Raw genomic sequence first — 24,132 nt, 5'->3', positions numbered from 1 at the left:
GGTGTTTGTTTGGTGAGTGGTTAGTGGTGAGTTGTGAGTGAGATGAATGATGCCTGGTGGTGTTTGAGAGGGGAGGTTGACCAACAGGCAGCTGGCGCCAACTGCCAAGGTTATTCACGTTTATTTTAATTCACTGACTAACAGCTTCAACTGTTTCGACATGCTTCTCTTCATCAACTAAGTTTTCGCTTTCCTACCTAGGCTACTGAAATATTATTTCGAAGAATAAAAATAGAAAGTCTCAAATCCGAGTCAACAAAGAAAATGGAACTGTCAATCTTCATCACACCCTCAGCCCCGACGGACTCACTCCCCTCACCGGCGACGCCGAGATCAAGAATCCCTGGCGATCATACAAGCCCAAACATTTCCACACTCCTCATGCTCTGCCTCGATGGGCTGCCGTTGAACCTCGCCGGCGAGCCATTCCTCGAGGCACCCCCTTCCGCTGGCCTCCACGCAAGGGATAGTCTCTGCGAGTCCTTCTGCTGCGGCATCACCAGTGCATTCACACTCCCGCTGCTCCCCTCCCTCAACCCAAGCCCGCCCTTCCCCGAAACATTAGGATTGCTCACTTCAAAAGTAAACTCCCCCGCTGCCACCTTGAACCCCCCCATCCCCGTGCTATTCTCCTTCCCCTCCTCACCGACAGCCGCAAACTCCGACTGCGACAGTCTCAGCACGGCACTCGACCTCCGCTGGTGATGGTGATGATGCATGCCCCCCGGCCGCCGCCTCTTAGACGGCGGTCCGCCGGCGCCACTCCCACTCACACCTCCCACCACTAGGCGACTTCACAATCCCACCCACCCCACCACCACCACCACAGCTCACAACCCGACTCCCCCTCCGCGACGACACCCCGTTCCCACCCCCCAGAATATAATAATTCCTCGTCCCAATACTCTTCCGCCTCGACCGGGGACTCTCCCCTCCGCCTCCCCCACCAAACCCACCAAACCCACCAAACCGCTCTGGCGAACCACCATCGCCAGCAGCACCACCGCCATCCTCACCAACCACCCCGCTCACCGCCATCCCCGACACCCTATCCGGACTCGGACTCGGACTGGGACTAGGACTCAGATCCCTGTCCGCAATGCTCAGCAGACTGGACACGGTGCTCAGGCCGCTGTTCATGCGGCGCAGGGAGGTGATGGTGGCGGTTAGGGCGAGGGGGGTGTCTTCGTCGTCGTTGTCTGGGGGGTTGGTGGTGGTTGGTGGTGGGGGGGTGGTGGTGGTGGTGATGGTGGTGGTGGTGTTGTTGTTGTTGTTGTCGAGGGGGAGTTCGGAGGAGGGGTTGGGGTTGTTTTGTTTTTGTTGGGGGTGTGGGGAGAGGGGGGCTGGGTAGAGCGAGGAGTTGGCGCGGAAGTTGGCCCGGTTGAGTTCGATGGCTGTTTGGGCGGTTGCGGTGGTTGTGGTGGGGCTGGCTTCCTGCGAGTAGACTGACGAGGAGGCGCTGGCGCGCTGGTGTTGGAGGCCTTGGAGTGGTTTGGGCGGTAGGATGAGGGATAGGCGTAGTTCTCCGCCTACGCGCCGGGTTGGGGAGGCCGGCGCGCTGGAGCGCTCCGTGGATGAGAGCAGTAGGATTTTGGAGCGGCGTTCTGGCTGCTGCTGCTGCTGCCCGGTTATGGTGGCTGTTTTACTCGGTGAGTGCTGCTTAGACTCTGCCTTGCTGAATATGTCGATGCTTGGGGCTGATGGCGGTGGGAGCAAGGGAATGGTGCTTAGCGTGCTGGTCTTGGTTACTCGGAGGAAGAGCGGTTTATTCGGGCTGTTGCCCGTAAGTGACTGCCTGGTTGGGGACGGCGGCGGTTCCGAAGCCCTCGATACAATGTACGGCTGCATAGATGGGGGGATGATCACCGATTCCTTGCGCGAGGGCGAGATACTCGGCAACACACCCGCCTTTGGTCTGTGGATCGCAGGACCAGGTGCCAGGATCAGACCCTGAGACTGAGCACGGGTGTGACCAACCGTCATACTGCGCAGCCGTTGTGATCGCTGCACGCTTTGCCGTAGGAGGTCTTGGGACTTGCTATGCTTAGTCGGCCAGCCGCCGACGGATGCCGCCCGGGAGACCGACAGCGCGAGGGGCGCGCTGACGAACGGGTCGTTTATCGACGGGGGGCGAACTTTGGTAGCTTGTTGGGGCTGCACCACGAGGCCCTCGAGGGGCATGATGGCCCGCTTGACCTCGTCTGGCATTTCATCCTCGCTGTATAGCGTGGAGAGCTCAGACGAGAGCGAAGTGCGGGTTGACTGCGCCGGAAGCAGTTGTCTTTCGGGTTCTTGTTTCTTCTGCGCCCGGCTCGGGCTTGTGAGCCCTGATGGAACATCCGAAACTGGGCGTTGCTCGCCCACAAGGCTGTCACTATCTGAAGAAACAGACTGCCGCGAGGTTTGCCGCCTGTGGCCAGGGGTGAAGGGCTCCCCGGTAACGATCTTGCTTGGGCTCGGGGTTCTCGCGCGAGATACCGGCACCCCGTATTCCCTGGGGCCAAAGACCTTGCCAGGTGACGCCCTAGTAGGTGATGCGGTAGCCCTCCGGATTCTAGTTGTACCAGAAACGCTCCCTTCTCGTAGCCGCTCTTCGGTCGATCTCAAGATATCAGTCAAGGTCGAATCAGTCGACCGCTGCCGACCCCTATGTCTCTGCGGCGTGGTCGGAGCAGACTGAACCGGGCTGGCAGGAGGACTCAAGAACGGTGTTGGGATCTTCGAGGCGCCGTACACATACCCCATGGTAACCGATGGTCTGATGGTGCGCCTCTCCCTGTTGGAAACGAGAGCAGGCTTGGGAGGCTGAGGAAGATCCCTCGAGGATGCCCGTAGCTGGGCATACTCCAGCCCAGTCGCTGTCTTCGGTCGACTCTCACCCAGCAATGCCTCCGACGACTCACCCCTCGCCCCCGACATCATATACGGGTACCCATGAACAGTATGATGCACCCTCGGCAGGGTCGGCGTGCGGTTCCTCAACGGCCAGGACCCGCGCCCCTTATTCTTCTTCTTCCCACCACCACTAACCTTCGGCCCATGCAACGCATCCTCATCAATCCACGCCGGCTTCCGCTTCCCCACCCCCTTCACCTCCCCCATATCCACTCCACCCCTCCCCGGCCACCGACACGACGAACCCCCAATCCCACCCCCCACCCCAAAATGAAAATGCCCCTTACTACACGCCCTCGGAATCAACGGCAAACTAACATGCCTCCTCGGCCACCCGCGGCCCTCCCCATCCTCATCATCACTCAACAACCCACTGCCCCCCTCCCGCGCCCACCACACGGGCTCCGCGCCCACCGAACACGCCTTCTGCAACTTCCTCCTGGCCGACCCACCCAACCCACCACCCCCCCCCTTATCATCACCCTCGCCCGACGACCGCGCGCTGCTGCTCCTCGGGACTGAGCAGCACCGCGTCGTCGGCACCACCGCCTTTGCGGGATGGTTGGGCGCAGAGGCGGGCGCCGCCCGCCGCGTGAACCAGATGATGAGGAAGGCGAGGATCAGGCCGAGCACGCAGGCGCCGGCGATGACAAGGGGGAAGAGCGTGGGGAAGGAGTCGATGATGGAGCCGCCGCCGCCGCCGCTGCTGCTGCTGCTGCTGCTGTTGTTGTTGTTGGGTTGGTTTGGGGTGTTGGGTGGTGGGGCGTCGGTGATGAGGGTGGTGGTGGTGGAGGGGAAGGAGTTTGGGTTGGTCATTGTGTCTGTTGTGTTGTGTTGGGTGGTGTTAGTGGTTGGGGTAAGGGTGTGTGACTATCTGCTTGTTGCTGTTGGGTCGGTTGGTTGCTGCTGATGTTAGTCTTGTCGTCTTTCTTTAGGGGCTTCTGCGTTGTTGATGGGTTGTTGGTGGAGTGGTTAGCCCCCGACGACCCTGCATGGACGTGTTTGTTGGAGCGGATTCAAACGCTGCGAAGTTAGTTGGGGATGGTTGGACGGGGACAGCGGAAGACGAGGAGACCAAGATATTTGGAATCAGGTCATAACACCACCTTGCCCAGCGTGACTGGAATTTTGCATGGCGGGTGGTATGGCCGGCTGGCCTGTGGACCAGTCTAGGTTGGAATGGGTTGTGATGAGTGACCCCATTCCAGCCCGGCCGTGCTGTACTCACTTATCCTGTTGAGTAATGTGGATGTTAGAATGTCTCAATTACCGAGAGGGCCAGGCGATATGCCCATTGTTTTATTTGTTGACATGGATGGATGGGGTAGAGCGAGCTGGTTTGGTAAGATGTTGTTACTTTGAGGCTGTGAACGGTCACGAGTCACTGACGGGGGCATTGCTCATTGGTAACCACACTTAGAAGAGACATAGACCCCCGGACATAATCACGAGAACTTGAGTGAAAGCTTGGGGACCGAGGACCTGTGATAGAGGTGGTATCTTGAATCACTTCCGAGTAACACCTGAAACCGATGCACGATCCGTAACGCGCAGGCGGAAGCGGTCAATGCATTGCCGCAACTGCAATTCTGGAGATGATAAAAGACTCCCTTTCATTCGGTGCCCCCGGACCATCGATCCACGACAAAACCTGGGCCGGCGTGAAACATCTCCACTAACCCCCAAATACCCCCAACCGCTCGTCAACCTCCCAAGCCCAAATTCCAAGGTCGAATCAAGATGCCCGAGAGCAAAGAAGTAGAATGGGAACAAGAAAAAGAAACATAGCCATGAGCTCATCCCATATGTGCAACAAAGAGTGTCCTAGAGAGGACCGGCCGCACCAGGCAAGCCAGGGGCTTCGCCCGCACGTTTAGTGGTGCACGCCATGGCGGTGGCGTTGCAGGTGCTGGTGCTGGTGCTTGTGCTGGTTGAGCTCACGGCGAGCCTTGTCGGCACCGGGGGTGGCCGTGACGGTGACCGTCTCGGTGGCCATCATGACGTACTCGATCGTCTCGATGACAACGATCTTGCTGACCACATTGCCGTTGGTAACGTAGTCGGTGCGGACAAGCTCATAGCCCTTGGGGATAGGAGGGTCCGACGGGGTTGGGGTCGGGGTAGGGGTGGGGGTAGAGGTGGAGGAAGGAGTGGTGGTGGACTCGGCCTCAGGGCTCGAGGTAGGCTCCTCCTTGAACACGCCGCCAGGGAGCACATTAGGCACCGGCACCGACAGAACAGGGAGCGGGATCGGGTCCGGCTTGGGCTGGTTGTGGTTCGCGGGGGCAGGGCCGAGGCTGATCTTGACATTTCCAGGGAGGATATCACCAATCAGGCCGGAGAGCTTCTCGCTGGCAATCATGGGGGGAGTGGCAATCTTGCACTTCCGCTGGTCATCAGCGCTGAGGATCGTGAAGAGGGGGCAGTCGGAGATTTGTCCACTGGCGTTGGTGCATTGGTCGACGGCGGACTGGAGGAAGTCCTCTTCCCAGCCGCTGATGAAGTCAGCGTGGTAGCCGAAACCTAGCAAATGCAAGTTAGCATGTAAATTGATTCAAAATCCAACTTGCTGTACATACCTTCGACATCACCGTTGGAAATGACAAATTCCGCCCGGTACACCGACGAAGTCATGGGTCCTCCAGATAGTCTCGAAAAAGAGACCCGGCAGCTTCACATCGAAACCCTCAGGGCAGTTTCCATTAAGAACTGTGTCAGGGTACGCGACGTGAGACTTGTGGTCCGGAGAGCTGGTGTCCTTGCCGTTCCAGCAAGAGGGGAACGACAGCTCGAAGCGAACTCCGTGCTTGCACTTGGAGTCCAGGAAGGCCTTGTCAGGCAGATAGTGGCGGTACAAAGCAGGCTCGGGATCGGCATCGTAGTTGAGGCAGTTGAAACCAAGAGCGCGCTGGGCGAGATCATGCTGGTTGGTTTGGCCCATGCGACCCCAGTCTGACTTGGGCGGGTCGGGCTGGCGATAGTCGAGGCCGCCGACTGAGTAGTTGCGGCGGTTGGAGTCACCAGCGACCATGCGGAAATCGTTAGGGAACGCCTTGATTCCCTTCTTGGTATCCTTCAGGTCGTAGTTCAGGAAGTAGTAGCTATATATCTGTCAGCGTCAAGTGTTCCGAAGATTCTGCGGCATTATGGAAACCCACGCCAGCATGCCGCCGTCCTGCTTAACCTCCTGGTAGGTGCCATTGAGATGCTTGAAGTAAACAGCCGGAGCCCAGTACACCGACATGTCTTCAGCCACAGCGCATGAGGTGCAGTCGGCATTGCGAAGGTCTTCGAACGTCGAACTCGCGCTGAAACCTGCAGGTGAATTGATGTTAACGACAACGCCCAAAAATCAATGTACGTTTTTTATTCGTTTTGTTTTTTAAAACTTCATGAGCATTACATACCAGAGGAGCCGTGAATCGCATGGGCATGCTTTGAGGGGACACCAGGGTCAATCAGAGGGTCAAGGCGGGCAAGGCCGACTTGGCCTCGGCATTCCATGCGCCAAAAGGCATGAGCGCCGCCCAGCGATGCAAGGATTGCGGCGAGCGAAGTGCCGGTCTTCATGTTGAAGGTTGTAAAGGAGTGACTCGATGGTTAAGTTTAATCTGGGTGAATGATCGTGGAACGGTTGGAATTGATGCTGGCGAAACTTTGTCTCGGGTAAAATCGCCAACTGGTAAAAAGAGTGAGTGTGATGTTTTGCGAAAGTCGGGGGCTATCGCCGGTCTGGTAGGAAAGAAATTGTTAGCCCTACTGCCACCCTCGATTTAAATCATTGTTTTGAGTTGATGGAAGCGAGAGATTGAGAAAAAGAGAAGGCGGGGTTGTTGCCGTTGTGACCACTAAGGTTGGTTGACTTGGGATGGAAAAAAAAAGAAGGGAAACAGCGCCAGCTCGTTGCTTGTGGAATAAGAGAAGACAGGGAGAAAGTGGTGGGGTTATTTTATTGCTGGTTTCCCAAGGGCTCAACGTACCAGTTTGGCCAGACGACCTGAGGCGAACGTAAATTGTCACGAACCACAGGCACAGGCCTCGAAACCCGACCACGGATGACAGTTTACAGCCGTCTGGTTCACAAGACTAACCAAGTTGTGACCCGGGAGCCTCCTCGCGTACCTGATATGCTGCTTGCGCACACAAAACCCAATCCCCCTATTCTCGATTCGGTGGAGTATCGGTAGTTGCGATGCTTGAACTCGGGCGGATAACCTCGTTGAGCGGCAGATTGCGATCGCACCAAGAAACGAAAGTTGGCGATCAACACAAAAACGCGAAATGAATGATCGATATCGTCGTCGCCGAAAAGTAAGGAACGTGGGCCCCAAGTTGGGGAGTCGAAAAACCGCGAAAGTGAGTGTTGCGGGTTGGAAGACTCGGAGTCAAGAGAAGGGTTGGGGAAAGCAGACAAGGCGCAAAAAGCGAGAAAAGGGAGCGGAAGGGAGGAGTGTGACATGCGCCCAAAGATAACCCAAATTGGTACCCTGTGGATTTGCTGCGGTGCCCCTCTGTGTTCTGGCATGGCATTCTGCAGGACGGGGAAGGGCAGCCAAGGGCAGCCAAGGAAACGCCCCTTGCCGGGGTTCTGCAGGACGCTCTTTCCCGAAGCAGCACCTAGCTAGAAAAAGAAGGCCTCTGGTTGGCCAGCCGGGTCTGACCTCGATTAAGGGGACGCTCCAGGGATGTGTTTTGTGGGGGCGCGGTTCCTGGCTAACGCAGGAACAGCACTTCAACTGAGCCGCTTTTCCGAGGAAGTAGCCGCCACACCACTTGGGGTTAGGGAGATCCCTGCCAACTTAACCCGGGTATGAATGATGAATGACGCCGCCGATGGATGCTCCAAGAAATAAAATGATTTGCGCTCGCCCGCTCGCGTTGTTGGTTCATTTTGTTGGTCCATCTCTGCGTGGGACGAATAATCTCGAGGGATGCGCGAACCACTCCACCCGCGACCATCTGCATCTCACCACTCGGTCGCACTTCACCATCACGGTGTGGCTTGTTCAACGGGGCCTCCAGTCACGGCAGCCCGTGTCCGGCAAACTCATCCTGTCGCCCTCGGCCAGCGCCTCGGATGCGCCCGCTTTTTCCAAGGCGGGTGAGGGACGGCCGAGTATGGAAGGCAATTCGGTTGTGTCCCTGAACATGTCAAACGTGGACGTGAGCAACGGGAAGTGAGGTGACTTCATCAGTGGCGCGCCAGACCGCCGTTGGGGAGCGGGGTATGCACATCAGGTGAAATGGGAAGGGGCTCCCCAGGATCGGACGAGCGCCAACGCCGCCTGAAACTGTTTCAGGCTTGGTCTGCGCTAACATCTTTCAGGGTGAAATCCCACCCAAATGCTCGGTGAGCCAATCGTAGTGCCAAACACAAATTGCTGGGCGCTGCTGGGCATTGCCGGGGGACCCTGACATCCGTTGGCTGCCCCTTTCCGTGGTTCTGGAAAATGTTGCGACTGATGCGCCAGCAGCCTTGCAGAGTTTGGAGAGAGCCAAGCGCACCTCTGAACATGGGGCATGCTCTGCGACGGAATTCCGACTCCTGAAGCACCCCATTTTACCCTGCTTCGCCTTGCGTCTTCCTTGTGATTGACGTCTTGACAGCAACGTTTGGCGACCGAAAACCGGCGCAATCATTAACCTTATTAAACGGATCATCCGATCGGCAACTCGCAAACATGGCGCCCCAGGTCAGGCGGGCGGAAAACATCATGCGCTCTCGGCGCATTTAAAGAACTGGGCACAAGAGTGACTCGCGCGAGTTTCCACCGTTTGCATGGATGAAGATCGACCGTTGCCGGTCCCCTTTGCTGAGGCTGCATTGCGATGGGCACATCTTCCCCTGCTTGCGGGTGGGGAGGACAGTTTCCAGATCGCCATGCACGTGCCATGCAAATGTTGAATTCTGAAGGGAAGGCTTGGCACACTTGGTGTCAGGCTCGGCAAGCGTCCTTGACGCCACACTTTCAAGATGGAGACTGCACTGTGCCACACTTGGGCTTCCATTCTGTCACTCCACAATCTGAACCCTTGTAACCCTGAACCTCAGATTAGCGTCAGGCCCCTGTGGCGCGCGACATCAACCTTCCCCTTCTTCGAAACAAAAGCTCCAATCCCAAATCCAGTGGCCGTAAGACCCGCCTGGGAGATTCACCCATTCATTTCCTAATGCGGTGCTGGCATTTCCTACTGCTGACCACACAATGGACGATCTCGCCGGTCTGAACTGGTCGGCCCCCAGCCAGGGGAAGCCTGCCAGTGCGCAATCGGCGCCGACAAACCCCGCGGTAACAGCTTACCCTTCCCTGCGGCCGTCCCCGTCTCCGTTCGCATCCGGCCGCAATACCCCGCTGTCCACTCAAGGTTCTGGCAGCATCGGCGCCAAACCACCAGCTCCCAAAGTTGCACAAGACAGCTTCGGCAACTTGCTCAGCTTCGGGCCCGGTAAGACCAACGCGAATCTCAGCCTCCGTGAGCGGCAAGACCAGCTGGAGGCCGAGAAGAGAAGGAAAGAGGAGGAGCGACGGAAGCAAACACAGGCACACTATGGAGATGGGCGCTTCTTTGACTCCCTTGGCCAGAATCAATCTGGTTCATTGAGAACGTCGTCTCCTGCAACACCGGCCTCGCCATATGTGCAGGGACCTAGTGCAGGATCACTGCAGGGGAAGCCGCCAGCTGAGTCGGATGACGATTTATTCGCAGCGTTCAGTGCCAGCACGAAAGTCGACAACTCGAGCCACTTCCCGCCGCCCGTGCCGCCCAGCAACCCTCCTGCGAACGCACCTAAACTAGACCTCGGTAATCCGCAGTCCTGGAGCCAGCCTGCGGCATCTGGCGGCGGAGGTCCTAGCGGCGGCGACGACGATGATGATCCGTTTGGGCTTAGCCAATTCCAAACGAGAACCAGCCAACCTCCTCCACAGGCTATCGGGCATGAGGACGAGGATGACGACCTACTGGGCGACCTCGGTAAGCCCGTGGATCAAGTCAGGAGGAAGGCGGCCCCGACTTTTGCGCGGGAGCCTGAACCAGGAAAGCCGATCGAAGATTCCTCCTCGGACTCCGAGGTTGAACCACCAGCCGCATCGGATGACCCATTCGACAAGGCTGTCGCTCAACTCGTGGACTACGGTTTCACCCCAGAAAATGCCAGGAGAGGGCTTACGGAGAGCGGCGCGGGGCTAGATGTCCAAGCTGCCGTCAATTGGCTGTTGGATGACGCCCACAGGCAGGCGAAGGAAAAGACAAAAGGCCGGGGCAGCGCGAAAGAACAACCCAGGGACAGGGGCGAACGAGCCCCGAGCCAATCTCGAAACGGGACACCATCATGGATGAGGGATGGCGACGACGACATTAGGCGTAACGACAGCCGGTCGCCAGCTTCCATGGATGGTGATTTTGCCAAGACCGCGGCAGCTGTGGGTTCAAGTTTCCTCAAGTCGGCGAACAGCCTGTGGAAAACGGGGCAAAAGAAAGTCCAGAAAGCTGTGGCCGAGTTCCAGCAGGACGGTGACCCGAGCCAGCCAAAGTGGATGCGGCCCAACCAGGATCATGGTGCCAGTGGAGGCACCAGGAGACAGGTGCCCGACGTCACTGACGAGGCTCTGATGTTGGAGTCGGGAGGCCGGCCAGAAGCAAGATCAGGGAGGCTAGCGCCCCAGAGCCGGGACTCTAGCGGTACCCCGTCCCGTGAACGCTCGCCGGCTTTGCCGGCTCGACCAGGAAAGGGGGGCCAGGTTCCGAAATGGCAGCAGGTTTCACAGCCCCCCTTGAATGCGCGGGCCCGGGTGAGCAAACAAACAGCCGAGGAGGAGAGCTTCCAAGCATACGTTAGCCCAGCCCGGAGGAAAAAGACGACCCCACAGCCGCAGCCAGAAGCCAGGTTCGATGAACCAGAGCCGGACCTGCTTTTTGGCGCAGCCCCTTCGACGTCCCGACCTACACCACCGGCCCGGTCCCCACAAGCATCTCCAGTTCCTCGGCCCGCAGCCCGGCCGTCTCCTGCTCCCAAACCTGCGCCGCCTCGCCCTGTTCGCCAGATACCCAATATCTCACCCATTGCTTTGCAAAATTCGACAAAATGCCGCCTAGAGGGCACCGCACATTTCAAACGCGGCGACTTCGCGGCCGCTCACGCTTCATACACCTCCTCCATGACTGCCATTCCACAAGACCACCCCCTAAGCATCCTCCTGCTCTGCAACCGTGCCTTGACAGCACTCAAGACGGGCGAGCCGCGTCAAGCAGTCGAGGATGCCGACACAGCCATCCGTCTAATTGGTCCAGGTAAAGGCGAAGGTGAGCAGGTCGACCTCCAAGGAGAGAATGGCGCGCCCGGCGAGAAGCGCGACATGCGTGACCTCTACGGCAAAGCGCTCAGTCGCAAGGCCGAAGCGCTCGAGCAGATGGAGAAGTGGGCCGACGCCGCTGTCGTTTGGCAGCTCTGCGTCGAGGCTGGCCTGGGCGGAGCGACTGCTGCAGCCGGGAGGCAGCGTTGCCAGAAAGCCCTCGCGCCGAAGCCCGCGCCAACACCCCGGCCCGCCTCGACGCGGCCGGCAGCTACTCCGCGTCCCCGACCATCCACCACTCCCCAGAAGAGCTTCGAGGCGGTGGAGCGTCTGCGGGCGACGCACCAGGCGGCCGAGCGGGAAGGCGACGAGAAGCTCGCGCTAACTGACAAGGTCGACGCGCGCATCGCGGCCTGGCGGGACGGTAAGCGTGACAATCTACGCGCGCTGCTCGGCAGCCTGGATGCAGTGCTGTGGGAGGGGAGCGGGTGGACGAAGGTCGGGCTGCATGAGCTAGTCGTGGCGAAGAAGGTGAAGATTATCTACATGAAGGCCATTGCTAAGACGCATCCTGACAAGGTGAGTTATTCTGAGTGTTGTACATGGCAAGGGGCACGGTTGCTAACTGATTTGCTAGATCTCCCAAGATGCTACGACTGAGGTGCGCATGATTGCCGGGACAGTGTTTAGCACGCTTAACGAGGCGTGGGATAAATTCAAAGCAGAAAACAACATGTGAGGGGGCTTGTAGTCATGATCATGAGTGGGTTAGCGCAGCGATAAGCAAGCGGGTTTGAAGAATTGGTGTAGGTGCATCCCAAGCCTCGGATTTATCAAGGGTCATCATAGGTATACCGGGAATTGGTTACTCAGTTGGTTGTGCCCAACTACGTCCATGCTGTCAATGTAGACTCCATGCCATGCAAAATCGACTCAAAAAAATGAAACCCCAGCAACGCCATGTTCCCCCGTAGTCACATCCCCAATTACAGCCCCAGCATCCGCCTCACTCCATCCCGCACCGTGTTCTCGTACTCCTCCCTCCGCTCCCGCCACATCTTGGCCGCCTCCACGTTCGCAGGGCTCTCGTCGTTGGGCTCGGCCAACATGCTCATGACCGAGATGAGTATCTTCTCAACGCTCTGGATCGGCGACCACCGCTCCGACGCGTGCTCGTAGTGGTTTGGATCATCGCCGGGAGGGTGCAGGATCGAGATGCATACCAGTCCGCTGGGGTAGACTAAACCGTATTCTGTCAGCATACCTCCCCCAAAACAAACCAACAAACAAACAACAATAAAACCAGAAGTGAGTGATGAGGATTATGCAGAGCGTACCATTCGGATGCCAGATCTCCCCCAGGAACTTCATGGTCGGCGGCGCCAGCGGGTAGTCCTTGGGGAAGCGCAGCTCGGCCGGGAAGACGCCGCCCTCGAACGGCGTGCCCTCGGGGCCCTGGATCAGCGCCTCCCAGTGCAGCAGGTCGTCCTCCGACACGGGACCCGCCGTGATGCCCTCGGGCGGGTTGTTAGTCAGCGCCCGGTATTCTTGCAGCAGCCGGCGGTGGGCGGTGGATTGGGCCATTTTGGAGGTGGTCGAGAGAGGGGCGGGTTGGGGTTGTGGTTTGTGGTTGAGGGTGGTGGGATGGGATACCCGTGCTGTTGGCGTGCGCGGGCGTTTGGAGGTGAGCTGGAGAGTTTTTGGTGCGCTGTTTCGCTGGGTTCGCTGATGATGGAATGATGATGGATGTCGGAATCGGGGTGGTGGGGGTTGAACGTCTGGGACGACCCCCCTGCTACCTACCCTGCATTGAGCGGCCCAGTCCGTGCGTGCCGGCACTGGGCCCAGTGCAAGCTACCGGATCTTTCCGGCAAAAAGCTCAGAGCTCAACCCACTTCGTCTTTGTTCCATCTTGCATCTTGAAGTTCCCACCCAACGACAGGTAAAGCTGGCGCTTTGAACCAGCTCGCCCGCCATGCCGCCAGCAATGGCCCTTGGAAGGGTGCTGAATCGGAGTCGGGGCTTTCAATCAGCAAAAACAAAATCACCACCAATATGTCTCTTCTGCTCCCACTCACCTCCCCAACGCCTCTTCTCGGCCCCACTATCAACAACCGCCCTCCGTCCACGAAAACAACCACACCAACACCAACAACAACCCCCTAAACGCTACCAATCCACCGCCACCACCACCTCCTCCTCCAACAGCAACCCCCGCACCGACCTCCACCGCGCCCTCCTCGACCTTCAAACCCACGCACCCAACCACGTCTCCCTCCCCCGCCTACAGCTCGCCCTGCGCAACCTAACCGAACCACCCGGCCACGAATCTGTACGTGTCGCCATCCTCAGCCTCACCGACAACCAACCGAACCAAACCAAATCCGCAACATCAACAGCAACCCGCCTCCTCCGCCTAGCCCTCGCCGACCCGCTCCAGCCCGCCGCAGCATGGGAGGCACAGCTAGAAGGGCATGACGCAGCCGCCCAGCCGATCGTTGTGCGGGTTGCGGCGGCGTCTGGGGAAGCAAAAATGAAAACCGAGGTAGAGGGATTGCGCACGGGGCGGCGGGATCAGCGGCATGTGATCCCCGAGCTGCGGGTCTCGACGCCGCTGCTGCCGCGCGGGGCGGAGCTGGAGATGCTTGTTACCGGGGCGGGGCCGGCGTTGGCGACGGCGGCTGCCGGGGGTGTGGTGGACGAGGCGGTGCTGGTGCCGGCGGCGGGGGTGGCTGCTACGACAGCGGGGCATGTGGCGGCCGTGGGGACGCCGGTGCATATGGCGCTGTTGGTGGGGGATGGGGTGCGTGGGGCGGCGGCGATTCTGGCGCTGCCGGTTGTAGAGGGGAGGGATGTGATTGCAGGGGTGGTGAATTTTGGCAAGGTGGGGAGGGAGGATTTGGAAGGCTGTCCGCTTGTCGCGGTCAATGTGGACACTGCGAGGGAAGGTTTGGAGCTTTTCCGCGCTGATATTGGCAATGCGAGGAAGTACGAGACTTTGTGGACGGAGGCCAACATCGGCCCTGTCAGCGAGTGGCTGAGGAAGAGCGCCCTGCCGAGTGACGAAGGGGTTATGAAGGCGCCGGTCCAGAACTTGATCGGCTCGCTTTTGCGGAATGCTAGGGCAGCCGTACAGCAAGAGGAGGCCAGCGATTTGACGGCGGAACTACGCACAAGGGTTCCACTGGGGTCTATTGCCCACCTGGACAAGGCCCTGGCGGAGTGGGCACAAAACGCTCACCAGGAGCTACAGCAACAGCTGGATGTCGCCTTTGCTACGCCGCCCTGGAGTAAGCTCGGTTGGTGGAAGCTCTTCTGGCGAGCCGACGACGTAGGCATGGTTACATCGGAAATGGTTGCCCTGCGCTTCCTCCCTGAGGCGGAAAAGGGGGTGATTTACCTTGCCGGCCGTATTCAGGAGGCTGGCGTTGGGGCGGGCCAGCAAGGACCTCTATACGCCGGTCCGGCTTTGCCTCAGATCGGGCATCAAAGCCAGGACACGGTCACGCCCGGCGCGGCCAACAACTGGCCGTCCCACATCCCATTCACCAGGAATTATTTACAGCAGAAGACAGTACCTGCCCTACAAGCCTTGGCACAGAAGCTTGTTGTGCAGTCTGCGAGCTTGGCCGGGCTGAGCACGGCCCTAGCAGGTCTCTCCTATCTCTCGGCGCTCGGGGCCTACGAGTGCGGGGCGATCGCGGCGCTGGGCATCGTGTTCAGCTTCAAGCGCTTCCAGCAGAAGTGGGACTCTGCCAGGGAGTACTGGGAGGGGGAAGTGCGCGAAGAGGGCCGCAAAGCGATCCGCGCAACGGAGACTAGCATTGCCGAGGTCTTAGACAAGGCGGGCAAGAAACTTGATCCCCAGGCGGACCAGAGTGCGCAGCTGAAAGAGCTGTCGAAGATCGAGGAGATCATCACGCGAGCGGAGGAAGCGTACGCGCGGATAAAATAGAGTTGGCGGGCGTGTCTCGCCGTGTATAACATGTAATTTTTGCATGCAGATTTGTCTAGATGGGAGAGACTTGCAGATTTGCCGAGTCTCGAGGCGGCCCGAGCTTGACTGGCTGGCGTCAGCCCCGAACGAAGAGATACCATATCCGAAGAAAAGACATGATACGTACCCTCAGCGCTCAGGGCCAAACCTCACATCACGTCCGTAGCGGGCGGCGCTGCCTCATGCCGGCCCATCTCGCCGGAGCTCTCCTTCCCCCACCTTCCATCACCCATTTTCCCAAAACCGCCCGGGCATCTGCAGCTATTTAACCCCGAACGCCAAATATGTCGGCCATTACGACGCCCCTCCCTATAACCATCTTGATCCCACACAACCACCAGCAAACCAAAAACCCCCTTTTACCTCCCACCGCGACCACCAGCCCTTGCCCTGCTAACCGTCGCCCTTCCTCGGGCGAGACCGACACCCCTGCCGCGGACGTTGCGGCTACGGAACATAGGGGCATTCCTAAAAAAAACAAAAAAAACAAGCGCATGTCAGCTCAGCTAATCCCACACCGTATTCATAGCGCTGGGGGAAGCGCGCGCACCTCAACATGTCCGGAACAATAAAGAAGCGCACGTGGCTGCCGCGGATGTACACCTGCTCCAGATGGCTGACGCGCCCGTCGCGCGCCGTCACTGTGATGTCCTTGAGCTGCACGTTCATGTTGTCCTCGGCTGTTTTGTTTGGGGTTGTTTCTTAGCATGGTTGATTCCGGTGCGGGAGGGGAGGGGAGGGGGAAACGTACCTTCGATCAGCTTGCCTCGGTAGGTCTGGCCGGAGGTGATTTCGAGGGTGACGATGTGGCCCTGTGGTGTGGTGGCGCATCGTTAGCTGGGCGGCTTGGGAGGTTGCGGTGGGGTGGGAGGGATGGGGAATTGCGCAACGCACCTGAGCTTCGTTCAGGAGCTTGATTGGAATGCCGATGGTGGACGTCATCTTGATGGTGGTGTATTAGAGTGCGGTGGAAAATCGGGCGGTGAGAATGTCGTCGATTCGCCGTTGTGGTTTGGCGGTGGATTGGCTGAACTGATGCTGTGGTTTGAGTTGAAGCGCGATGCTGCCGTTGATTTTCCGTAGCTCGCGGCAAGGCTTGGCGCGGGTAAGGGGACCCACTCTTCCGGTTTTGGCACTCAGTCGCAGCTCTCGTTCGACACATGCTTCCATCCATTCTTCATCTTCCATCTTCAACACCGACGAAAACCGTTTAATCGACCAACCCCAGCGCCTGTATTGAGCCTCATCGCGTAACACGGGCTGGCTGGAAAGAAGCCACGAATTTCCATACAAGACGGCTCCGAGTCATCATCCGACCCCTTTCTCCCATTTATTGATCAATGCAACCGATTGAAAACTGTTGAGGCGGCCGGGCCAAGCGGCTTAGGGCATAAGTATGCCGGTGGCAGCGGCCCGGGGCTCGAGAAGACGGGAACGGAGGGATGCCGTTTGCCAAAAGGCATGGGTTGGCCGAAATTCTCCGGTTTGGCAGTTCCTGGTCATGTGAAACCGGGTTGGGCGCCGTGATAGGTGCCCGGCGCTGCAGTCATAAATTTCCGGTGTGTATGCTGGCACCGTTGGGCAGCAAGCCCTACGCACCGCCGCAGCGTGAGACCGCCATGATAGGTTGACGTCAGAGTTGGCAATTCTGCTCGCTCTTCCCGGATCAACGAACAGGTGTAAACGTCTTTTCTTAAAGAGGCTTGGGTCGCTCCTGTGCTTGATTGGGAGTCAAGTTCGGCAGTGCCGCATAATGTTCGCTCCAATTACTGGCCTTGCCACTTTCAACCACCTTGTGTGTCGTGAGGCTGCTGATGTCCTTGTTTTTCGTTCTGTCGTAAGGCCACCACCCCATATAGACTGCAGCTCCGTCTTAGACCCTGCAGTAAGGCTTGGTCCTCAAGGTTCCTCGCCGTTGTAAGCCGGCGCACACACCCGCCTTTAAACAAGAAACCATCTTGCGAGGCTATAGCCACCTGCCCTTCACATCCTCTCGGCGCCGTTGAGGAGCCGATCCAAATACCCTGGCGCCGCATACCACACCGTGAAACCATACTTCAGGGGTAACTCACTGCCCCCCGCCAGCCCCCTACCCGTAGTCCACCCGGGGCCCTCTCTAATCCGCCATGCCTGCAAAGACTCGCGAGTATTACATGACGACTAGCCCAAACCGGGACTTCGCCTGGTTCTTCTTCAGGACTCCCACACCCCAGCCGCCAAGGCGTGCGCCAAAACCACCACCGCCCAGCAAGGTTCCCCAGATACATCTTGAGAAGATGGCACCGATGACGGAGGGACTGGGGGAGGCACTGATGACACCTGCCCACGTCAAAACGAGAGGCAAAGTCAGATTGGAACCCAGCAAACCGAAGAAGCCAAACTCGAAAAATACGGGAGTCAAGAATGGAAACCCATGGTCAGAATGGTATGTGAGCGATGACGGCAACTACTTCTGGCGGGCAAGGGAAGCCCGGAATGGTATGTTAGATCGGAAAACCTTCCTTGGAACCAAATACTAACATACAGCCAGGAACCTGGGAGTACCAGTTCACTCCAGGCCATCAAGAGCCCGCCCCAACCCAAGACAGCACTCCGACATCATCCATCGGTGAACTCAACCGACCTCTCTCTCCTATCGCAGAGCAGTCCCTAGGCAGCCCAACCCCCAGCCTGATTCCGGACCCGACGTCCCCCAAGAACTCCTGGCCCACGATATTAACAGCTTCGACCGGCCACCCAACAGAAGACATGTCAGCTTCCAGCGGCAGGACACTGGTCACTCTCCCCAGAGAGGTAGAAGACGGCAACCAGTTTGAAACAACACTTGCACCGCTTTACCAGGCAACCAATGTCCCTGGCACCAGAAACAACGACATCAAAAGAAACACCAACAAGAGGCCAGTCGGCCCGGTAATGCGTCTTCTCCAAGAGAGCCGCAGCCGCAAAAACCGGGCCAAAACGGAGGCAACCAAATCCACGGCCAACAACAACATCCCATGGACGACAGAGATGAACGGTGACCAACCGCAGCAAGGGGGGGATCATAACAACAGCGGAAGCATGCCCGTGGTCAAAAACAAGATGACAGTAGCACTCGCCAAGAAGCTGCATGCCAGGGTCAGGGCGGAAAAGGAACTCAGGGTCGATCCGAAGAGGAGGGTGAAGAATTGGCTGAAGGGAGTTGAGCTTGATCTGGAGCCGATACCGTTGGACGCGGAGGGATTTCCTCTTTACTATTGATGCCCACACTATTGATACCCCTTCCTTTTGATACCCCGTTTGATACCCATTCTTTTGGTACCCCTTTTCATTTGTTGGCATGGGTTGTGTTCCGTGATGGTGTTCTCCGTCGAGGTGGTGAAATAGCAGTCCGTTGACGACGCTGTTCATATCCTTTGTACTTGCGCGGTTGGACCGAGAATGTAGAACAGTGGTGGGTTGGGATTTATATGCAGCCAGCTGCTGCCGTGGTTGCTAGATTCAAAATACAGAGTCTATGAGATAACATGATGCTGATAAAAAAAGAAACCCCTTTAATGATGCTCTATCCTCCAGCGCCTCGCCAAAATAAGCAGATGATCTACCCCGAACCTAGGACCTCACTTTTCCGTACCAACCAACTCCTTAGTGGCATGCACGGCCGCCCCCTCGGCCACACTCTCCAACGAAGGCTCAATCTCGCCCTGCATCTCCTTCTCACCCTCCTCCGCCTTAACCTCGCGTTCTTCCTTCCCCTTCTCCCTTATCTCCAACTCAGACGGCCCTGCCTTCGCTCCCAGCCCGACAACATCAATCCACTTCCACGCATCGACCTTTTCTTCCCCCTCCTTACACCTCTCAAGAATAATCCCATCCTTCTCCGTCCACTCCCCCTTCATACCAGGATGCCCGCCATCCACCAGCGCAGCCCTCCCCGTCCCCGCCACCGGCACCCCATTCTCCCTCAAAAACTGCAACACCGCGCGCACGTTCAGCCGCAGCACGCGCTCGGGGTTGTCCGACTTGAACACGCGCTTCGTCAGCCAGGGGAACAGCACGCCAAAGTCGCTCTGGCTGAGGTGGGCCGACGACTCGACGTAGAAGAAGTGCGGCCGGGCCCCAGGACCCCTTGCCCCCCTCCCGACCCTCCTCCCCATCCTCCCCCCCCCTCCCCACCCAGACTTCCACCCCTCCGAAACACCCCCCCAGTGACCACCCCCCTCCCCCCCGGCCTTGGCGACAAAATCCTCGCCTTCGCATGCAAATGCTCCGTCCACTTGAAAAACGCGCGCGACTCCACCGCCAGCACCGCCCGCCCCCCCGGCGACGACGACGCTTTCTCCCCCTCTCCCTCCCCCTCCGAGTAACACGGCAGCGGCAGCCTCGCCAACGCGTCCCCCTCAGCCGCCACCAGCGGGAAGCACCACATGTCGAGCAGCACCGAGGGCGTGTGGGCGGTTACCTGGCGCGCGATGGCGCTGGTGGGGTGGGGCGCGAAGAGCGCGCCGATGGTGGCGGGGGGCTCGTCGGGGTTGGTATCGGTCTCTGTGTCGGTGTCGGTGTCGGTGTCGGTGTCCGTGTGGGCGGTCTTGGTCTGGGCCTGGGCCTTGGCGAGGGGCGCGTAAAAGGCGGATTTCAGCAGTTGCACTATGGTGGCGGCGCCGAAGGAGTGGCCGGCGAAGAGCACGCGGCCGGGGGTGTGGATGTCGAGGGCGTGGGCGAACTGGGCGAGGGCGGAAGGGGGTGCGGTGGTGAGGTTGATGAGTTTGGGTTGGGAGGAGGGGGTGGTGGCGGCGCCGCGGTCGAGGGCGGTGAGGGCTTCGAAGAGCAGGCCGAGTTCCCAGAGACGGACGCGGAGTTGTTTGGTGCGGGCGGACCAGGCGTCGGGGGTCTGGGTGTGGGCGATGCGCAGGTAGGGCACGGCGTGTTGGGTGGTTTGCGGGGCGCGGCTTTGGGGGTCGCGCACGAGGGTGAGGGCGGCGCTGCCGTCGCGGTGCTCGGGGCAGACGACCACGACGCCGTGCGAGGCTAGTGAGCCGGCCAGGTGGCTGTAGGCGTTGCGGTTGCCGCCGAGGCCGTGGGAGAAGAGCATGGTCGGCCATCTTGCCGTGGGTCGGTCGGATGGGGGAGGGAGGAGGGTGGCGTTCTTGTGGGCTGGGATGGAGGTCCAGTGGAGGTGTCGGGGGAGAAAGCTGCTCTCACTTAGCAATCCGTGCGTGTGGCTAGGAATGTGTTGAGTTAAGCTTACGAGAGGAGGGATGCTAGGGTATTTCCTGCTCCTAGGAACTGCGCATAGGCAGCGATATGGAGGCGCTGCGGTGCTGGCAGCCAGGATACCCGTTTCCCCTGAGATTCGGGCACGGCAGGGTAGAATATCCTGAACAGAATGGTATGGATATGAGAAGAGCCATCTGGCACAGAACTCGGGGACTCAAGCTCAGAGACGGGTATCTCGACGTCGACTGTGCCCACTTTGTAGGGACCTTGATACTCTGGGAAGGCGGGCACCGGACTAAGACTGGACACGAACGACGCCATTGTGTGTGCTACTCGCGAATCTGAGTCTTAAGGCCGTGTAGATAAAGGATACTGGGTTCAATGTTAGCGATGAGAAGCTCAAATAAACACAAGACATTTTTCATAGGATGTGCGACCTACCTCAACACCTCACGCGACCAAATTCAACGACTGATTTACAGTATTCTACTCACCAACAAAACAGGGTATAGACTAGAAGAAATAAAAAGAGTATATATCTCGAATAGAAATTGAAGCACTTGCTATCTGACGAAAACAAAATTCTAGAAAACGCTATATTTACGGCATCCTTGGTGAATAACTTGCTTTTGAATCAAAAGAAATGTGCCTCGGCAGAAAGCCAAGTCGAGAATTTCCAAGGGCATTTTGAGGTTCCGGTGAGCCCGGGACTCTGGGAATGCTGCGTCATCCTCTCACTGCCCCCCGAGTCCCCCTGAGCTGAACGTTACAGCGGTTGGTTCCAAGTGCAGTTGGCCCCCACATCCACCTCGGCGCACGGAGCATGGGTAGTATGCGTGGCATGACGGCGCGGGACAACATGGCCCGTGTGCCGTTCACTGCCAAGAGATCCACTTGCGTCGGCCCTGCGTCTGCCTTGACGGCCCGCGCCAGGCCAGGTCCCTCTGATGTTTGCGGCTGCCCTGACAGTTCAACAAATGCCCGTGCGATCGGGGGCAAAAAGCTCTAACTAAAATCGTATAGACCCTTAATTGTATAATAGGTTAGGTAGTCGATGTTCAGAAACGTAGAACAGGAAATCCCAATCACAATCTCCATCCCTACTGTTGTACAGATCTCGATGCCATAGCAACAGATCCTTGGCGCACATCGGCACACCTAATCGCCATAACTCACTCCAATGATTGACCAACCCTACGACCCCAGCACTCCCAGCCGAGCCAGCTCCCCCGGGCCCCCAGCACAGCGGTCAGCAGACCACTCCACCGGGGCTAGTCAGCCACTCTCCCATTGTAACCAGCACCCCCCGATGGCCTTCCTTCCGTCTTCGGCATCACCACGTCTCCCTCACTCCCTCACCTCCAGCTCTCCTTAACACGACACGTTTCCATTGCTCCGAGCCAGTCCTCAAACCTAATAACCAACAACCATCCCAACGACCGCAACCATGACTCGTCACACCCCCGAGTTCCTACGGGCACGCAGCTCCAACCTCTCGCTGCGGTCTCTAGCTATGGAGCAGTCGATGACGATGCGCGCCGAGGTCGTCGACAACAGGGTCGATGCGAAGGACCTGCGACCCGAGGCTTTCATCAAGCCGTATCTCGACTTCATGACCGAGAACCCCACCGTCTTCCACGCCGTCGACTATTTCAAGGAGAAGCTACTCAAGTCTGGCTATAAGGAGGTTAGTCACCCATAGCCAATGGCTTCCTTTCAGCTTTGTCCCTGACTAATACGTTGTTGTAAACAGCTCTCCAGTCGTGACAATTGGGCCGGGAAGCTCGAGCCCGGCGGCAAGTACTACACCACCCGCAACGGCAGCTCCATCATCGCCTTTGCCGTCGGTGAAGCCTACAAGCCTGGCAATGGCGTCGCCATGATCGCCGGTCACATCGACGCCCTCACCGCCCGCCTCAAGCCCACGAGCAAGAAGCCAAACACACACGGTTATGTCCAGCTGGGCGTCGCGCAGTACGCTGGCGCCCTAAACGAGACATGGTGGGATCGTGATCTGAGCATTGGCGGCCGCGTCATTGTGCGCGACCCCGAGACGGGCAAGACGACGGTGAAGCTGGTTAAGCTTGATTGGCCGAGTATGTTGATCCGTCCCCAAGTTGATGGATGATGACCACCCTACTAACACGTGCTAGTCGCCCGTATCCCGACCCTCGCTCCTCACTTCGGCCTCAGCATGACCGGCCACAACAACCGCGAGACCGAGATGGTGCCCATCATCGGCCTTGACAACAGCGACATCAATGCCACCACTTCCTCATCCTCCGCACAGCCCCTCGGTGGGCAGGGGTCCTTCGCCTCTACGCAACCCCCCAAGCTCGTGAAGCTCATCAGCAAGGAGCTCTCCATCAGCGACCCTAGCACCATCCTCAACTGGGAGCTCGAGCTGTTCGACAGCCAGCCCGCCGCCGTCGGCGGTCTCGACAAGGAGTTCATCTTCGCCGGCCGCATCGACGACAAGCTCTGCTCCTGGGCGGCCTTCATGGCCCTCCTGCACGCCAAGTCGGACCCCTCCGAGAGCAACATCAAGCTGGTCGCCCTCTTCGACGACGAGGAGATCGGCTCGCTGCTCCGCCAAGGCGCGCGCGGCAACTTCCTGCCCATCACCATCGAGCGCGCCGTCGAGAGCCTGGCCAACAAAGCCGAGGGTGCGTCCTTCGGGCCGGGGCTGATGGGCCAGACCTACGCCGGATCGTTCCTGGTCTCGTCGGACGTGACGCACGCGGCGCACCCCAACTTCCCGCAGACCAACCTCTCGGAGCACTCGCCGCGGCTCAACGTGGGCGTGGCGCTGTGCGTGGACGCGTCGGCGCACATGACGACCGACAGCGTGAGTATGGCCATCCTGGACCGCGTGGCCGCCCTCGCCGGCTGCGTCAACCAGCGCCACATGATCCGCAACGACTCCCGCTCCGGCGGCACCGTCGGCCCCATGCTCAGCGCCGCCATGGGCTGCAAGGCCGCCGACGTCGGCATCCCCCAGCTGAGCATGCACAGCATCCGCGCCACCACGGGGAGTCTGGACCCCGGCCTGGGCATCAAGTTCTACAAGGGCTTTTTGGATCATTGGGATGCTGTTGATAAGGAGTGGCGTAAGTAGGTAGGGTGGGGGTGGGATCGTTAGAATGGGGATGGGGGGGGTCGGGGAAGTGATTTCAGATCGATTAAGAGGATAGATATCTATGGACGTGATAAGCTAAGTGGTAGATACGGTACGGTACAGTACTCTATGGTATGGATGACAGATAGCGTGAGCGGCTCTAGACTGTAGCATATGAGCAAGATCTTTTAATAAACGCCGTTTCTCAGATGTTGGGGTGTAGATGTTGAAAATATAAGTAACCATGCTCGGCATGTATGCATGGGCCCGCCCTATAAGTCTTTCAATCATAGCAGATGCTCGTGTATCCTCTGAACAACAAAATACCCTCGTATCCATGTATACCCACCACTCTATTTTCCCTCCGAACGCTCAGCTGCTGTTGGTCCTGCTTCTCGAACTTTTTGCACCCAGCCATATTACCCACCACACACCCGTGTGCACACTCATTACCCATCACTACGTCCCTTACTTCCGCAACCCCCTCTCCGCCTCCCCTCTCCTCGCGACCCTTCCCCATCGTCAACGCCCTCCTCTCCTCCCCCCTCACATCACCATCCTCCTGCCCCCTCCTCCTCCTCATCACTCTTTCAATGCCACCTCATCCCACCCCACTATCCTCCTCCTCCTCC

General features: G+C 58.6%; 9 protein-coding genes across 9 annotated transcripts; 4 read left to right on the top strand and 5 right to left on the bottom strand.

The window, feature by feature from the left end:
* Positions 1-350: 350 nt before the first annotated feature.
* CHGG_02487 (uncharacterized protein) lies at positions 351-3,711 on the bottom strand (the record flags this gene model as incomplete). Its single annotated transcript, XM_001229002.1, has 2 exons — positions 351-698; positions 811-3,711. 2 exons carry the CDS (start codon positions 3,709-3,711, stop codon positions 351-353), a joined length of 3,249 nt encoding a protein of 1,082 aa, XP_001229003.1.
* A 1,057-nt stretch (positions 3,712-4,768) lies between these two features.
* On the bottom strand, positions 4,769-6,465 carry CHGG_02486 (uncharacterized protein; the record flags this gene model as incomplete). The annotated part of the gene is made up of 5 exons (XM_001229001.1): positions 4,769-5,418; positions 5,475-5,566; positions 5,619-5,996; positions 6,054-6,210; positions 6,303-6,465. The coding sequence occupies 5 exons, from the start codon at positions 6,463-6,465 to the stop codon at positions 4,769-4,771; spliced, it is 1,440 nt and encodes a 479-aa protein (XP_001229002.1).
* Positions 6,466-9,101: 2,636 nt separating this feature from the next.
* CHGG_02485 (uncharacterized protein) lies at positions 9,102-11,860 on the top strand (the record flags this gene model as incomplete). The annotated part of the gene is made up of 2 exons (XM_001229000.1): positions 9,102-11,768; positions 11,837-11,860. The coding sequence occupies 2 exons, from the start codon at positions 9,102-9,104 to the stop codon at positions 11,858-11,860; spliced, it is 2,691 nt and encodes an 896-aa protein (XP_001229001.1).
* A 315-nt stretch (positions 11,861-12,175) lies between these two features.
* On the bottom strand, positions 12,176-12,773 carry CHGG_02484 (uncharacterized protein; the record flags this gene model as incomplete). Its single annotated transcript, XM_001228999.1, has 2 exons — positions 12,176-12,429; positions 12,527-12,773. The coding sequence occupies 2 exons, from the start codon at positions 12,771-12,773 to the stop codon at positions 12,176-12,178; spliced, it is 501 nt and encodes a 166-aa protein (XP_001229000.1).
* A 949-nt stretch (positions 12,774-13,722) lies between these two features.
* On the top strand, positions 13,723-15,203 carry CHGG_02483 (uncharacterized protein; the record flags this gene model as incomplete). The annotated part of the gene is made up of 2 exons (XM_001228998.1): positions 13,723-15,125; positions 15,194-15,203. The coding sequence occupies 2 exons, from the start codon at positions 13,723-13,725 to the stop codon at positions 15,201-15,203; spliced, it is 1,413 nt and encodes a 470-aa protein (XP_001228999.1).
* Positions 15,204-15,545: 342 nt separating this feature from the next.
* Positions 15,546-16,128, bottom strand: CHGG_02482 (uncharacterized protein; the record flags this gene model as incomplete). Its single annotated transcript, XM_001228997.1, has 4 exons — positions 15,546-15,654; positions 15,737-15,866; positions 15,938-15,998; positions 16,081-16,128. 4 exons carry the CDS (start codon positions 16,126-16,128, stop codon positions 15,546-15,548), a joined length of 348 nt encoding a protein of 115 aa, XP_001228998.1.
* A 1,184-nt stretch (positions 16,129-17,312) lies between these two features.
* On the top strand, positions 17,313-18,426 carry CHGG_02481 (uncharacterized protein; the record flags this gene model as incomplete). The annotated part of the gene is made up of 2 exons (XM_001228996.1): positions 17,313-17,664; positions 17,717-18,426. The coding sequence occupies 2 exons, from the start codon at positions 17,313-17,315 to the stop codon at positions 18,424-18,426; spliced, it is 1,062 nt and encodes a 353-aa protein (XP_001228997.1).
* A 359-nt stretch (positions 18,427-18,785) lies between these two features.
* CHGG_02480 (uncharacterized protein) lies at positions 18,786-20,703 on the bottom strand (the record flags this gene model as incomplete). The annotated part of the gene is made up of 4 exons (XM_001228995.1): positions 18,786-19,522; positions 19,628-19,643; positions 19,814-20,387; positions 20,453-20,703. 4 exons carry the CDS (start codon positions 20,701-20,703, stop codon positions 18,786-18,788), a joined length of 1,578 nt encoding a protein of 525 aa, XP_001228996.1.
* Positions 20,704-21,829: 1,126 nt separating this feature from the next.
* Positions 21,830-23,500, top strand: CHGG_02479 (uncharacterized protein; the record flags this gene model as incomplete). The annotated part of the gene is made up of 3 exons (XM_001228994.1): positions 21,830-22,069; positions 22,136-22,478; positions 22,536-23,500. 3 exons carry the CDS (start codon positions 21,830-21,832, stop codon positions 23,498-23,500), a joined length of 1,548 nt encoding a protein of 515 aa, XP_001228995.1.
* Positions 23,501-24,132: the final 632 nt, after the last annotated feature.

The sequence above is a fragment of the Chaetomium globosum genome, genomic scaffold (assembly GCF_000143365.1).
Source record: "Chaetomium globosum CBS 148.51 scaffold_2 genomic scaffold, whole genome shotgun sequence".
NCBI lineage: Eukaryota > Fungi > Ascomycota > Sordariomycetes > Sordariales > Chaetomiaceae > Chaetomium > Chaetomium globosum.
Note: the sequence above shows the minus strand (reverse complement) of the source record. Positions and strands in the feature narration are given on the sequence as shown.